The 13,863-nt window shown below is 37.7% G+C and overlaps 1 protein-coding gene across 1 annotated transcript in view; it reads left to right on the top strand.

Annotated features, from left to right (window-relative positions):
- The window catches only part of LOC126248830 (inositol 1,4,5-trisphosphate receptor), a 367,806-nt gene that overhangs the window by 295,174 nt on the left and 58,769 nt on the right, over positions 1-13,863 (top strand). The window contains exons 39-41 of the mRNA XM_049950243.1: positions 4,448-4,640; positions 4,735-4,857; positions 6,303-6,475. Of these exons, the coding sequence (XP_049806200.1) occupies positions 4,448-4,640; positions 4,735-4,857; positions 6,303-6,475 (489 nt within the window). The remainder of the gene's footprint in view (positions 1-4,447; positions 4,641-4,734; positions 4,858-6,302; positions 6,476-13,863) is intronic.

Below are 13,863 nucleotides of genomic sequence, written 5' to 3'. Positions count from 1 at the left end.
ACCAGACAGAATTCTCTTCTGCTTGTGCTTTTTGGCTTGTTTGCTCCAGTGAAAACCTGGCTTAAGCTGTACAAACATATTTTTGAATAACTTCATATCGACAGTTCAGTTCTTGCACGTGTAATTCTGATAAAAGTGGCTAGCAGAGAAAATAAAATCATGGCAGTGTTTGATGTCACAGATGACTTCCATCAATAAGGACATGTAATTTGTTGAAATGAAATGTGTCTTGCATTATGACATTTTATAACAATTCCTGTAGGCTATTCCTTATAATAATCTTTGAATGTTGTACATTTGACTATCAGTGAACCAGTTCTTTGTTTACTCCCTGTAGTCATCACAAAAATGCCAAGTGTCTATTGAGTGACAAAAAACAAACATTTTTCTTGCACCAGGCACACCGGACAAAGGAAAAATTGGTGCAGTCAGACACTTTGCAGTAACTACTAGTTTTATTTAGACAGAACTGGGATGGAGTCGGAAATGGTCCCAGTCATTGTTCTGCATATTGTGCTGCATACCAGCCACACTCGATCAAATTTGTAAAGCGTGGCAAAGAAAACTGCTAATGCACAACTGACTGGAGCTTAAGAAAGCTGTTCCGCTGATAAACCTGAAATCAGAGAGCAGTATCAGAAATTATGTTGTCTGATAATTTCCTGAAAAATGGTTTCCACAGTCAAAAAAATTCTTTATCGACGGGTTGAATTGCACTAGTAGTTCCAGGCGGAATCCACATAACATCTACAAATTTTTTGTTGTCCTCCACAAAAACAGAGGCGTCGTTATGTCCAGACCATGAATCCAACAAAAGTAATGGATTAGTTTCTGCAGCTGGTAGGAATACGTTTCGAACAAAATGTTGAAAATATTATTCTTTCCCATTTTTCCAGATTTTGGTACATCAATTACAAGATTTTTGCAACTAAACAGTCCATTTTTTTATTTAGGGTCCTAATTTGCCTTGTTGTTCTTGAAGACGGATATACAGTTGTGGAAACAGTAAGCCACTCATACTTCTCACTGGCATTATCATATATGAATGTGTCATTGCATTGATTGATAGGGCAACCGACTCCATCTTTTTTTCACCTCGAAATGGTAAAGTGCGGTGTGCATGCAGTTCTTTCACAAAACCTGAGTGATCAGCATTATGAACAGCAGTTCCAGGGATAACAACAAGTTTCTTCTTTACGTCAGCTGTGAGTTTCTATATAACATTTCTATCATTGGCAGCAGCTCTACACATTTATGTTACATAAACTGGGTAATTTTGTGACTTCCTATTCTGTACAATTTCTTGAACTTGGATAGCCAGGTCGATGAAGCCTGGAAATTAGCAATGTTCGTGTCAGATGTGATTCATAGGGCCCAGTCTTGTAGATCTCCTTCAGTAATGGTGCATAGCCTCTCACGAGCAGTTCTAAATCTTTCGAACATTTTTTTATTCCGATGGTTTCGGGTTTCGATTTGGCGCATATTTCATGTAATTGATTCTTCCATGTCTACTGTTCATGCTCTGATTTTACAAAACAAAAATGCCTTTGTGCGCTTCGTAACTTCAAGCATTTTTTTCCCTCCTTCGTTTAACCAATATTTCACTGCCTTTTCTTTGTTGCTGAAAGCTGTTGCAGAACATGTTTTTTTAGGTGTGGAAGATATTCTTTTTCACAACTAATACTGGCACAGCTGACATTGTCCAGACCACAATTCATGGAATCATCACAGTTACTTCCCATTTCTTCTAACGTATCCGCAATTTCAAATGAAATGTCAATGTCATTTGAATGAAAGTCAAGGAAATCAACTAACAAATACATATACATATGTCCTCAGGAGAAGTAGGTGATTCTTTGTATTTCATTTATTGCTAAATTGAGAACATTAATTAGATTCCACATTACTGTGAAACTGGAAGGAAAACAAAGGTACTATTTGCAGGCATGCCTTACAAAAGCACAATAAATATTAATTCAACTTTATCTGTCTTGTTAGTACTTACCAATACTGAAAAAAGCAACTGATAATTTGTAATAGATGTTACTTGAGAGGCTAATTCAAGAGAATAGTAACTGTGTACTGTAGTGCCAGAGAAACTATCAACAAATGGTAACCTGAAACGTCCTTTACAAATTATGATTGGATTGTGTCATGTTTCCTGTTTACAAATGTACCACTGACCTCAGCTGTGTGTGTGCCTAGTTGCGCATGCACTGTTGCTGCAGCGGCAGTAGGGCTGTATATTTCTAACACTGTCTGGTGTGCTATGAATTTGGCAGTTTTCAGCTATTTTTTTGTAATACTTGCAGCACCTCTTAGCAGTTAAAATTTTGACAGTACATTTCTTTCGTTGTTTTCTTCCTGTGTGTAAAATTTCAGGGTAGGTTTCGACATGTCTTATTGGACCATTCTCTTGTCGGAACTTTGCTGGACGATACAATGATGGAAGACACTGAGTACCATCAGCATGCTCACTCTGAGTTTGTAGAGCAGCATGTGAATAATAGTCTCGTGATTCCCTTTGCTCAGAAGGAACTAAGACGGGCATTAATTAAGTTAAAGAACAGAAAGCTCTAGGACCTTATAGAATACTGGCAAAAGTGATGCATCTGGTGGAGGTAAGCATATCATATGATGTCCGTCTTGAGGAAATCGGGATGGCCAGGGATGCATTTGGGATATACCTTACTTCAGGCCACTACTTTCCCCTTATATGACAACTCCTCACAATTTGATAAGCATATCAGATGTACCTAGTTTTGCATACCCTGTCATTGTTCACCCAGGTTTCAGGCCATTAGAGATTCAAAAAGGAACTGGCCTTAGACTGTATGTATCAGATGTTGAGACTGTATGTCTCAGATATTGAGGTTTCACTTAAAGATTGAAGTGAACATCCACAATGACCAATTCAGAGACTTAGAATTATTTTTAAATTTTTATTGCTAAAAAATAAACAATTTTTGATATTCAAATAAATGGTTGTAGCTCTGTCATTAGTTGCATTAAGAAGTTTTTTTATATATTTTTATTTCTTGCTCGTGATTATTTTTGGACACCTGTATCCATTTTCAAACCAACCGTATCGTAATCCTCACAAGAACGACCCGTGCAGTGATAATCAAAACAGTACTATGGCCAACTCAACAACAGTAAATACACCACATAGGACACACATAACTTTAATGTCCATCCTATGTGGAGTATTTACTGTTGGTGAGTCAGCCAAAGTGCCATTTTTATCATCACTGCAGGGGCAGTTTCTGTACATAGTCTATCACCTGTATATTTGGAACACTTACAATACGGATGGTTTGAAAATGGACAGAGTTGTCTGAAACTAGTCACCATCAAGAAATAAAAGAAAAAAAAGGTACTTTTCAGTTCAGCTTATGGTGGAGCTACAACCATTTAATTCAATTATAAGACAAGATGCAGACCTATTTTTCACCTGCAGCATGCGCAAGTTTGTATACATTTGTAATGTTTTTAGTTCCTTATTTTGTAAAAGTTCAGGTAAGTCTCTCATCTATACTGAAGCATACAGAGCTGGATCAAAGCAAGGTTATTGCCTTCTGGTCAACCATTTTCCCCAACTGTCTCACCAGGATTCACTTTCCTTAGTGAATTTACCATATTTTGAAATTCTTCTATGAAATAATAGGAGTTTTCAAGTAGATAGTAGATATGGTTCCAGTTTGTGTTTGAAGTTATTAAATTCTTTGTATCACAGGGTAGGTAGTCAAAGACTTTTATGGCTGAGTACGTCACATATAGTTGTGAATAGTATTATAAGCTCAGTGTGGCCGTAATGCACCGAAATGGGTGACCCTTGAAAGAAATTTCTAATGTGCTCAGTTTTCCTGAGTGCACTGCAAGCCATACAAGTTATTAAAATGCTTGTAAATATTGAAGACTCCCTTATACTATGAAAGCAGAGGATGGGAGTATATTCTGCTGAGTGCCATTGCAAGTCTAAATATGGGAGCTGAGGTAACAAGTGAGGAGGCCTCCAATGGACACATTGTGGTACATGTTTGCTTCTTCTATGATCTGTCATCTCACTGTTAAGTTCAAGGGTCATGTATTTATGAGAGGATGAGTGGTGAAGTAAAAATATAGCATCATTTTTGTAATTCCATTAGTATGTAAAGTATAGAAAAAATGTCTAAATGGAGCATTGCAACATCAAGGTCACTAGAATGTTCACCATTGATTTTACTTATGGGCATAATTAACTTGCTGCTGGAGGTACTAGTGACTCGAATTATTATAATTTGCTCATTTAAAATTTCTGAAAACAAACTGACCTTTAGTGATAAGAATTCACAGTAAACTTACTTTCTTTCACAGTTTTAGTGCCTTTTTTAAAACATACCAATGTGTAGAATGAAGATCTGAAAAGCTTCACACTGTTAACTTATGACTGCTTTTTCACTTATAGATTGTGCGTCAAGATAGGACACTGGAACAAATTGTTTTTCCTATTCCTGAAATTTGTGAATATCTTACACAAGACACAAAAACAAGAATTTTGAATACAGCTGAAAGGGATGACCAAGGTTCAAAAGTTTCAGACTTCTTTGAACGGACAGAGGATATGTTTTATGAAATGAAATGGCAAAAAAAGTTAAGAGGTAAGGCAGCTGCATATGTGCGAGTAGAATTCTCTGTGTAAAGTTTAAAGCATGTTGGTTGTATGTATTCATTTGATGGAAATTTAATTTGCAGGTCAGCCTGTCTTGTTCTGGGTTAGCAGTCACATGTCATTGTGGAGCAATATGTTGTTTAACTGTGCAGTTTTGATCAATCTTATTGTAGCATTCTTTTATCCATTTACTGAAACAATGCCAAGTAAGTGTCATGTAATAATAATAATAATAATAATAATAATATAAAAACAGGTTAACTGTTCTGTACAATGTATTGTAGGCTTTCAGTGTGTTTCAAATATTTGTACTTCTTTCTTCATGGTATTTTTACTTACATCAGTTTTCTAAGTTTATAAATAAGTGCCAAACTGTGAAATTATATATACTGAGCATGCACATAACTTCCTATGAACTTACTTAATAATATTTTTTACCATAATATGAAGTTCAGACCAACTAAAATGTAAATTAGTTTTACTTTCAAATTTATATCTAAATTTCAAATTTTTTGTGGGAAAAATATATTTCAATTTTGTGTGATATTGTTCTGTTTTTCCTCAGTTCTGTTAATTCTTCTTAATATCAATTTCTCCTGGTTGTATTATTTGAGTGAGCTGGTGTAATAATCCTCTTTAATGATATAAGTTGCAAAAGTGTATTTGTGCCACAACCCACATATGCCAGGCCTTAGAGAGACACATGATTGCGCTTTGCAACTTAATTACACTGCTTTCAGTGAAGTAATCAGCAGAATTGTACCGACTCCCTTCACTTCTATGTTACTGAAATAAGTTCTTGATCAGGGCTGCTAGCTTCACTTTGAAGTGTAAGGCAGGGTTAACAAGTCACATCTCTGACACTACTGATCAGTGCCCTGTTCCCAGACCTGACCAGTGGTCTGGAAATGTACAGTACTAACAATATCCATTTAACCTGCAGCTGGTTCTCTGCAGGTGCTCAACAACCTCAATGAGTAAAAAGTCTCTGGATGAGACTCAAAGATGTCAAGGTTAGAAAAGCCACACAACAATCCAAACACTTTTATTTCCATGTAAACAATGAAGTTTACCAATTAAATATGTTTTGCCAACTGGTTTTGTGTTTAGTGGAGTATCCTAAGTTGATTTGAAAGCATGTTTTTCATGTGCACAGAATGCATTCTCAGATTTGGAGGAAGGAAGGGTTGCAGTGTAGCCCCTTGCTGATGCTGTGCTGATCAGAAATTCCTTACAAGCTTCATTGGATAAGTGTGGAGCAAGAAATCATCCATATCCTTTTTAAATCCTTTGAAGTGAATTAGAAATGATGACAAGTCGTCAGACTGGTTTGAAAATAGTCCTCCAAAGAAAACATGTCCACTGTCTAACCAATGCAGCACTTCATTCAGAGTCTCTAAGTACTTTCGTATGGCTGTCAGCTAATTATGATTTGTATAGTCAACATAAATTTTTGCATATTATTAAAGCCCTTTGATGATGAACTGCTTCATTTCAATACCATTCTTCACATTTAAAAAATAGTACATAATTAAATGTTGAAATGTATTTAGTGGCTCATAGCTGTTTCTCATACTTTCTTTTGTTATAAATCATTTTGAAGCCAATTATAATACTTAATGCTGCACTAATATATTGCCTTTCTTATCAGAGCTTGGTCATCATTTGTCGGGTTTGATATGGGCAGTAATGCTGGTGTCTGCAGCTATTGTTATAACAGTACCTCGTGAATCTGGTGTAAGGACATTAGTTGCTTCTACAATTCTGAGGCTGATATTTTCTGTTGGGCCAGAACCAACACTGTGGCTCCTTGGCACATTAACAGTAAGTAATTTTTGTCTGTAAATAATATTTTTATGTAACTAAATGTGTTTGCTGCCAAGTATGTGGATAATGTGGAAATACAGCTTCAAGGAATGATGGCTACTGTTTGAGGAACTGTAGGCTCAGGAAATGGCTGTATTAAACCTATCTTGCACACATTATCAACTCAGCATTCTAGAAGCTTACAAATAAAACATACTTTTTCTGTAGGTGGAATATGCAGTCATTATCTAATAGAAACAATTTCTAATAACTGAATAGCTGGATGAGTTGGTATTTTTGTCACTGATGTCTTATAACTGAATGTTCAGTATCTAGACTTTCCTGTCAGAGGCTTTCAAGTTTGATTCCATCCTTTAAGGCTGCAATTTTATTTTACTTGAAAAACAAATCTATTCACTGATCAGCTGCAGCATAAGTCCCAACTCATTCCAAACAAGCAATAATCCTGATTGTCCTCAAGATCTCTGGAGTCTAGCCTCCTTCACAAGTCACTGTCACTATAGGCTGTGGTGGTTGGTAGAGAAAGTTTTCTAATGCTCAAGTAGTTCAGTGCTTTATGTACCATTGGTCTAGTGGAAACAGCATGCAGTATGAACACACAACTCCGATGTTTGATGCCACTCATTTGGCAGTTTTTTATACTGTATTTCATCTGCTTTGTAAAAGTGTGTGCATAATTAAAACACAATGGGAATTTATTTCACTTTCCTGAAGCACCACTAACAATTCTTCCAGCCAAAAATATTTTCACAAACATATTAGGTACTTGGCAGTTGTCTACCTCAGACCACCACTCACTACCTGTGGGTAAGTATAAATTGCTGTACTGCTGTGTGCTTCTCCAAATAACATGTCTGTAATAAGCAGAAGAAATACGTCTAAAATAAATGAAGTTAATTCCGCATTCAATATAAATGTAGAATGTCTGCCATTGGGATCCATGAATGGATTTATGGAAACTTAATCTGACAAAACATTATGTAATAAATATTGAACTACAGTTTATTGAGAAAGACCTAATTTTGGAACTATATTGTGTGGAAATGCATGAAAACTTGATGGCTCCTAATGCCGGTATCATAAAATTTCAATAAAGGAATTTGAAAGTTGGAGATGGAAAAACTGCTCATGCAAATTGTGTAGTGTAATGAACACCAAAGCGTATAATCTGTTATCGTGATTAAAATGTTCTCTCATTGGGTGATACACCTTGTAAAATTGAAATAGTCTGCTTGATCAAGGGCATTGGGCTCTTTTTGCCAGTGACTGCAAGATTTATCTGAGGCCTAATGGTCATCATAGAAGAGTATGGAGGTGGCTGGGTACCAGTGCAGGCCTCAGGTGTGCAATTCTGCAGGTTCTTCATGGAGGTGGGTCAGTCATGTTGTGGGCCAATATCATGTAGAGGTGTCGAATGCCAGCCATCACTATTCAAGGTATTTTAAAAGCTGTGCAGTATGAGGACAGGAAATTCCAACTTATTGTTGAGCCCACAGTCAGCATTTGGTCAGTTAGGTTTGTCTTGCAAAATGATGATTCAGATTCATGAGCACATCACAACTATGTGAACATGTGCCATTAAGAGGCAGGAATCAACCTAAGTGAATGGCTTGTGGTTTCTGCTAACCTGAACCTGATTACGTTTTTCTGGGACCAGATGAAATTTTCATTGCATCATCACAGAAACCCTCCAGATGGTTGGATGGCTCGGAAGTCTGCCAGTGAAGAGTGGGCCGGGCTTAAGCAGCAATGTCCCAATCGGGGATGTGTATCATGGAGGTCTGAGCCTGTTAAATGCACAAGGTGGAACAACACAGTATTGCATGTTACCCAGCAGTGGATTTTCAGTTCACAGATGTGCAAAGGAGCACCCTTTCGAACAGACTGTTGATTATTGTTCTGTTTTTATTTTGCAGAAAAAATAGTGTCTTACCTTGTGAAAAGTAATTTTTTACTTTCTTATAGCATATTCTTTCATTCACTGCTGCATCTCAGTCTAAGCCCACATAAGTTCACAGATATGCAGTGGTGCAAAGCTTTCTTTCCCTTTTTAGAAGTTTATACGGTAGTACATCATTTTGTGGTTTCCAGTACAGCATTTCATAGAGAATCTGTATGTATATCTGTTTTCATAAATAATAAGATTTCATTATAGTAGGAAGGTTCTAGTAGAATGTAAGAGCACTTGCCCACAAAAGACAAGGGTCCTGAGTTCGAGTCTTGGTCTGACACACAGCTTTAATCTGCCATGAAGTTTAAGACTGTAAATATTTTAGGAGTAAAGGAGAGCACTCACCAAAAAGCAGAAACGTTGAGTCATCAACAGGCATGAAAAAATGAAAGAAAACTTTATAGCTTTCAGAGTAATCCTTTTTAAATCTAGAGCACCCCCCCCCCCCCCCACACACACACACACACAAACCTTACATGGCACAAGCTGGACGCACAGTACCAGTGCTGCATTTTGGCTGGTGGAATAGGTTGAGGAGCAGTAGTGTGAGGCAGGTGGGGTGAGTACGGGAAGAGGGAGACAGGAGGCCAGAAGAGGGGTTGGGGTGGGTGGCTAGCGGCTCGGAGGGAGGCAGCTTGTTGACTGTTGAGACTTGCAGGAGGGGAAGGGAGGGGAGGGGTGGCAGGTGCACGGGCTGAGCATGTGATACACTCATGGAGCCAGTAGGAAATGGTGCGTGCTGAAGGTGACATGGGAACATAAATTGGGAGTGATATGCTGTAGGAAGGGGAACCTTTTGGGTTGAAGGTGTAGGAACAGTGGGTCAGGATGATTGTGGGAGCATAGGATGTATTGCAAGGATAACTCCCATCTATGTAGTTTAGAGAAGCTGGTGTGGAGGGATAGATCCAGATGGCCTAGATTGTAAAGCAGCCATTGAAATTGAATATTTTAAGCCGAGCAACATTTTGTGCCACTAGATGGTCAACTTGGTTCTTGGCAACAGTTTGGTGGTGGCCATTCATCCTGGTGGATAAATTGTTGGTATATCATAGTGACATAAAAATCTGTGTAGTGTTTGCAGCAGAGTTCACATGCGGCTCAGCCTCTTATGGATAGGATACCTGTGGCGAAGGATTGGGAGTGTGTGTGGCATAGCGATAGACTAGGATGATGATTAAGTTGGGTGGGTGACGGAACACCACTTGAGGGGAGGTTGAGAAGGATGTCCCTCATTTCAGGACATGATATTAGATAACGCAAGCTCTGATGCACAATATGGTTCAGTTGTTCCAGTTAAGAATGATATTGGGTAATGGCGATGCTCTCTTGTAGCTGATTCTCGGGGATGGTGGGAGATTGGTGGTATGTTAGGATATGGCACGTGAAATCTGCTTCTGGGCTAGGTGTGTGTGTGTGTGTGTGTGTGTGTGTGTGTGTGTGTGTGTGTTGAGGGGGGAGTAGGTTAGTGTGTTTCTATCAAGGCTTTCGTGAGACACTCAGAATACTGGGCAAGGGAATTCTCATCACTGCAGATAAATTGCCCATAGGTGGCCAGGCTGGATGGGATGGCAGCTGTCAACAAAATGCAGATACTGTTAGTGCTTAGTGGGTTTAATATGGATAGAGGTGTGGGTGGAGCCATCAGAGAGGTGGAGGTCAATGAAGGTGGCACATTGGGTTAAGAAGGACAAAGGTGAAGTGGATGGGAGAGAATGTGTTGAGGTTGTGAAGGAATGTGGACAGGGTGTTTTGACCCTGATTCCGGATCATGAATATATCATCAATAAGCCAGAACCAGGCTTGGGGTTGATGGTCTTGGGAGGCTGGAAAGGATTCCTCTAGATGGCCCATAAACAGATGGGACTATTTTTTTAAAAGTGTGGCCACTTTGTATTCATTCTATAGTTAATATGCAATTGAAATTTCTTTTTTGAAGTTATAAGATGTCTGATAAGAGGAGTACTACAAGCTCCTTTGCTAAAGGATTGTGTTTTTAAATTGGGGTGTAATGTTTACACCTCAGAACAGTAACTTTTTTTTATAAATTTATGACAATTATGGTAATTATAATTGCTGTCTCATATTATCACTTTAAATGAAACTGATAAATAATTTAGAAAATGTACATTTTGTACAGTCAGCCCCAAATCTCCAGTTTATTTGTTGCAGTAAACAAAGAGAATTTGTACATAATGGAGAATACATTTATCATCTCTTATGTCCACTTCCCATGAAAATATGAAACAGTACCATGAATATTTCAGATGTTACAAGGTCTTGAATGTGCCATTCTTTGGAGATACATGTTTGTAAACTGCTTATCTTTAGTAAAAGAACAACTGTCTGCCTTATTGATATAGTCGTGATTTGTCCTTGATGGGGTTTATGGCTGTTTAAAGTTCATGTTTGATTGTCAAAGAAGGAGCTTTATATTCTTATTGGAACTTGCAGACATATATTGAATCAGTGGTACAGCAGGAGTGTCAAACATATATGTACAGATATGTATAAGTTATCACAACAAGGAATATTTTAATCATAAGAAATTGTTAGTGTGGAGATAAACTTAGGAGAAACTGCAATGTTAAAGCCAGAGAGAGCTGGCGTAGGCTCTCAGAATTGTTTGCATAGTACAATTTGAGAAGGTGGTGTGGGATTGTGTGGAATAAGCTTCAAAAGTAAGCACAACATTTTCAAGCCTTAGATTAGTAGAGACCACTTTCTTCTGGATGTAAATATACTGTCATAGATTTTCAGCATTTGCTGCAGTAGGTAAAGTTGGTTGCCAGTGGCTGTTTTGTATTTTTTTTTTTTTTAATGCATGACACACATCTGTTTAATTGTCTTTTATTATTACCATCAGTTTTGTTTTCACACCATTGTCATGGTATTTGATACACTAAAACAAAGCATGAAACAGCTAAAAATGCATATAGCCCAACCAATTATATGTAAGTGATATACAGTGGAACTTTGATTTTTAAATTCTCTGAGTTTACATTTTTTGCAATTCTAAGCTATAAATTCGAAGCCCCAGGGAAAAACTCATAAGATCAATGCTAAAAATTCCTCGATTTTATGTTTCTTCCTAGTAATATTTACTTCGATTCTACATTCTTACTCATTGTCTCGCTTGACTTCATTCTGTTTTCTTCCTGTTGACGTTTGATGTGACTGAGCAGGTTATAAGTAGCACAAAAGACATGATTTGCACCACGAGTGGTGACGGAGTTAAGGGAGTATTTTAGGCTGTTGCAGAGAGGGGTGACATGAGAGAGGTAATGCTGCTGTAATCAACAATTGGCATTGCCAGCACAACTTCCATGTGTAGCTTCACTACACAATCATGATATAACTACTGCAAGGTTTCGACAGCAATAGAGAAACAGGACATTCGACATGAAATGTTCCAGACCAAGCCAATACATGATGAAGGGGCCCAGCCGCAACCTTTTCTTGTGCCACTTATAACTCAGTCTAATCTTTTCACATGTATTTCCAATTTACTATATTTAGCAACAATATCGAACATCAGTCTTTTAAATTCAGACACTGAATCTCGACAAATATGCTCAGTCAGAATCAAGGAAACTACTGTCATTTCCAGCTAGTGAGCTCGTACTGGCTGGTGACATATTACATCAGCCAACAGCAAGTGCATCCACCACACCACACTAACACATGTAACATATGGTCAAGTATACTTGACATTACTTTTTGGAGTTGTGATGTCACTATTGAGCTTTCGACTCGATTTTTGCGAGCGTGTGTGAACAACCCTGGTGTGAACTGTGTGCATTTCGATTATTCATTTCCTTTGCAGAGAGAGAGAAAGTGTGTGTGTGTGTGTGTGTGTGTGTGTGTGTGTGTGTGTGTGTGTGTGTGTGCCCGCGCGCGCGCGCGCGCTGTTTCAAAGCAGCAGCACTTTGAAAATTGGTGACACACACATCACCCTTATCAATAAATGTCAGTTAATAAAGCATCAAAAATATAAGGCTTCAAAAGAGATTTTGATAACCAAGACAAGAGACAAAACTCTTTTATTTATGTGTAGCATAATGAATGATGTCGTAGTTTACAGAGTTAGAGGTGGTAAGTTCACATCCTGCTATATGCTAACATTTTCTTCCATCTTAGCATTATTAACACGTTCTGGGACTTTGTTATGAATGCAATACAAGTATGTTCTGTAATATTCGATTTTCATTTCCATTTAATTAGAGAACAAAGGATGAAATAAATATTTGGCTCTCCATTTCGTAGTGTGTGGTGATTTGCAAGTATGTGGTAAGGCAGGAACGTAAGGGGACAGCTCAAATTGCTGAAAGTGAAACAATGAACAATAACATTCATAGTCTTACTTGTCACAAATATTTCACATGCTGTGCAACCACAAACACATTCCCATAAAGAGTTCTTGCTACAACAGGGATTCTCCTGGCACTGACATATCCATAAACATCAACTCAGCAGTATAGTGATTGTCAAATCAATAGCCTCGTTTCTCATTGCTTTCACAGTGCCACTACAGTCGTGATTACATCAGTTGCTGCCAATAGTAGTGTGAAACATACTCAATCCACACAATGTAAAATGAGCTTGCCTGCTGGAGGCTTACAAGCAATACACCAAAGATCACTGTGCTCATGTCACCAGAGTATGCTGCACTGCCATTGGCTACAGAAGGAAAACACACTCCTCACATGTTAGATTCCGACACCTTTCACTCTAGATCAGTTTTCAGTTTAACTCACCATGTTCATAAATTTTTGCTTTTTTCTGGCTGAGCACAAAGGAAAGATCTCTCAAAAATGCATATTTTGACACACAACATGCAGTAGTAGCGTGTGGAAAAATAGCCCAATTATCTTGTACCCAGATACCAATTTCAATTTTTTGATGAGTATTTACTTGCTGTTACACATCTGTGATTCTTTAAGAACTGACGAAATTCCTTACCACAAATTAGTGTATAAACATTGCATTGTACATTTTATTTCCTTCATTTATACAGATTTTATACAGTACATTGGAAAGGATTATAATTTTTAATTGTATATGTCAGTTACATATGTTTTTGCTCATATTTCTTAATTTACCTCAATTTTGCGTTTTTTATGTCTGGACTGGATGAAAATGTAAGATAGGGGTTTCACTGTAATTGTAATTATTTTGTGTGCATATTAGCAGTTGCATGCTTCCAGGCTACTCCAGGGCTTCATATATATAGTGTAAGTAAATTCTCTTCACAGACTTTGTAGACAGCTTCTTTACACTAAAACGACAAAAAATGTTGAGTAAACACGGACTTTAAAATGCATAAATTAAGAGCTGTAAGCACTTGGTCATTTTCAATATTGTGAGACACATCACTTCTACTAAAAGTGGTTTACTTTCCATATTTTGGTGGGAATTGATATGTACCAAAAAA

The sequence above is a fragment of the Schistocerca nitens genome, chromosome 3, assembly GCF_023898315.1.
Source record: "Schistocerca nitens isolate TAMUIC-IGC-003100 chromosome 3, iqSchNite1.1, whole genome shotgun sequence".
Lineage (NCBI taxonomy): Eukaryota > Metazoa > Arthropoda > Insecta > Orthoptera > Acrididae > Schistocerca > Schistocerca nitens.
Note: the sequence above shows the minus strand (reverse complement) of the source record. Positions and strands in the feature narration are given on the sequence as shown.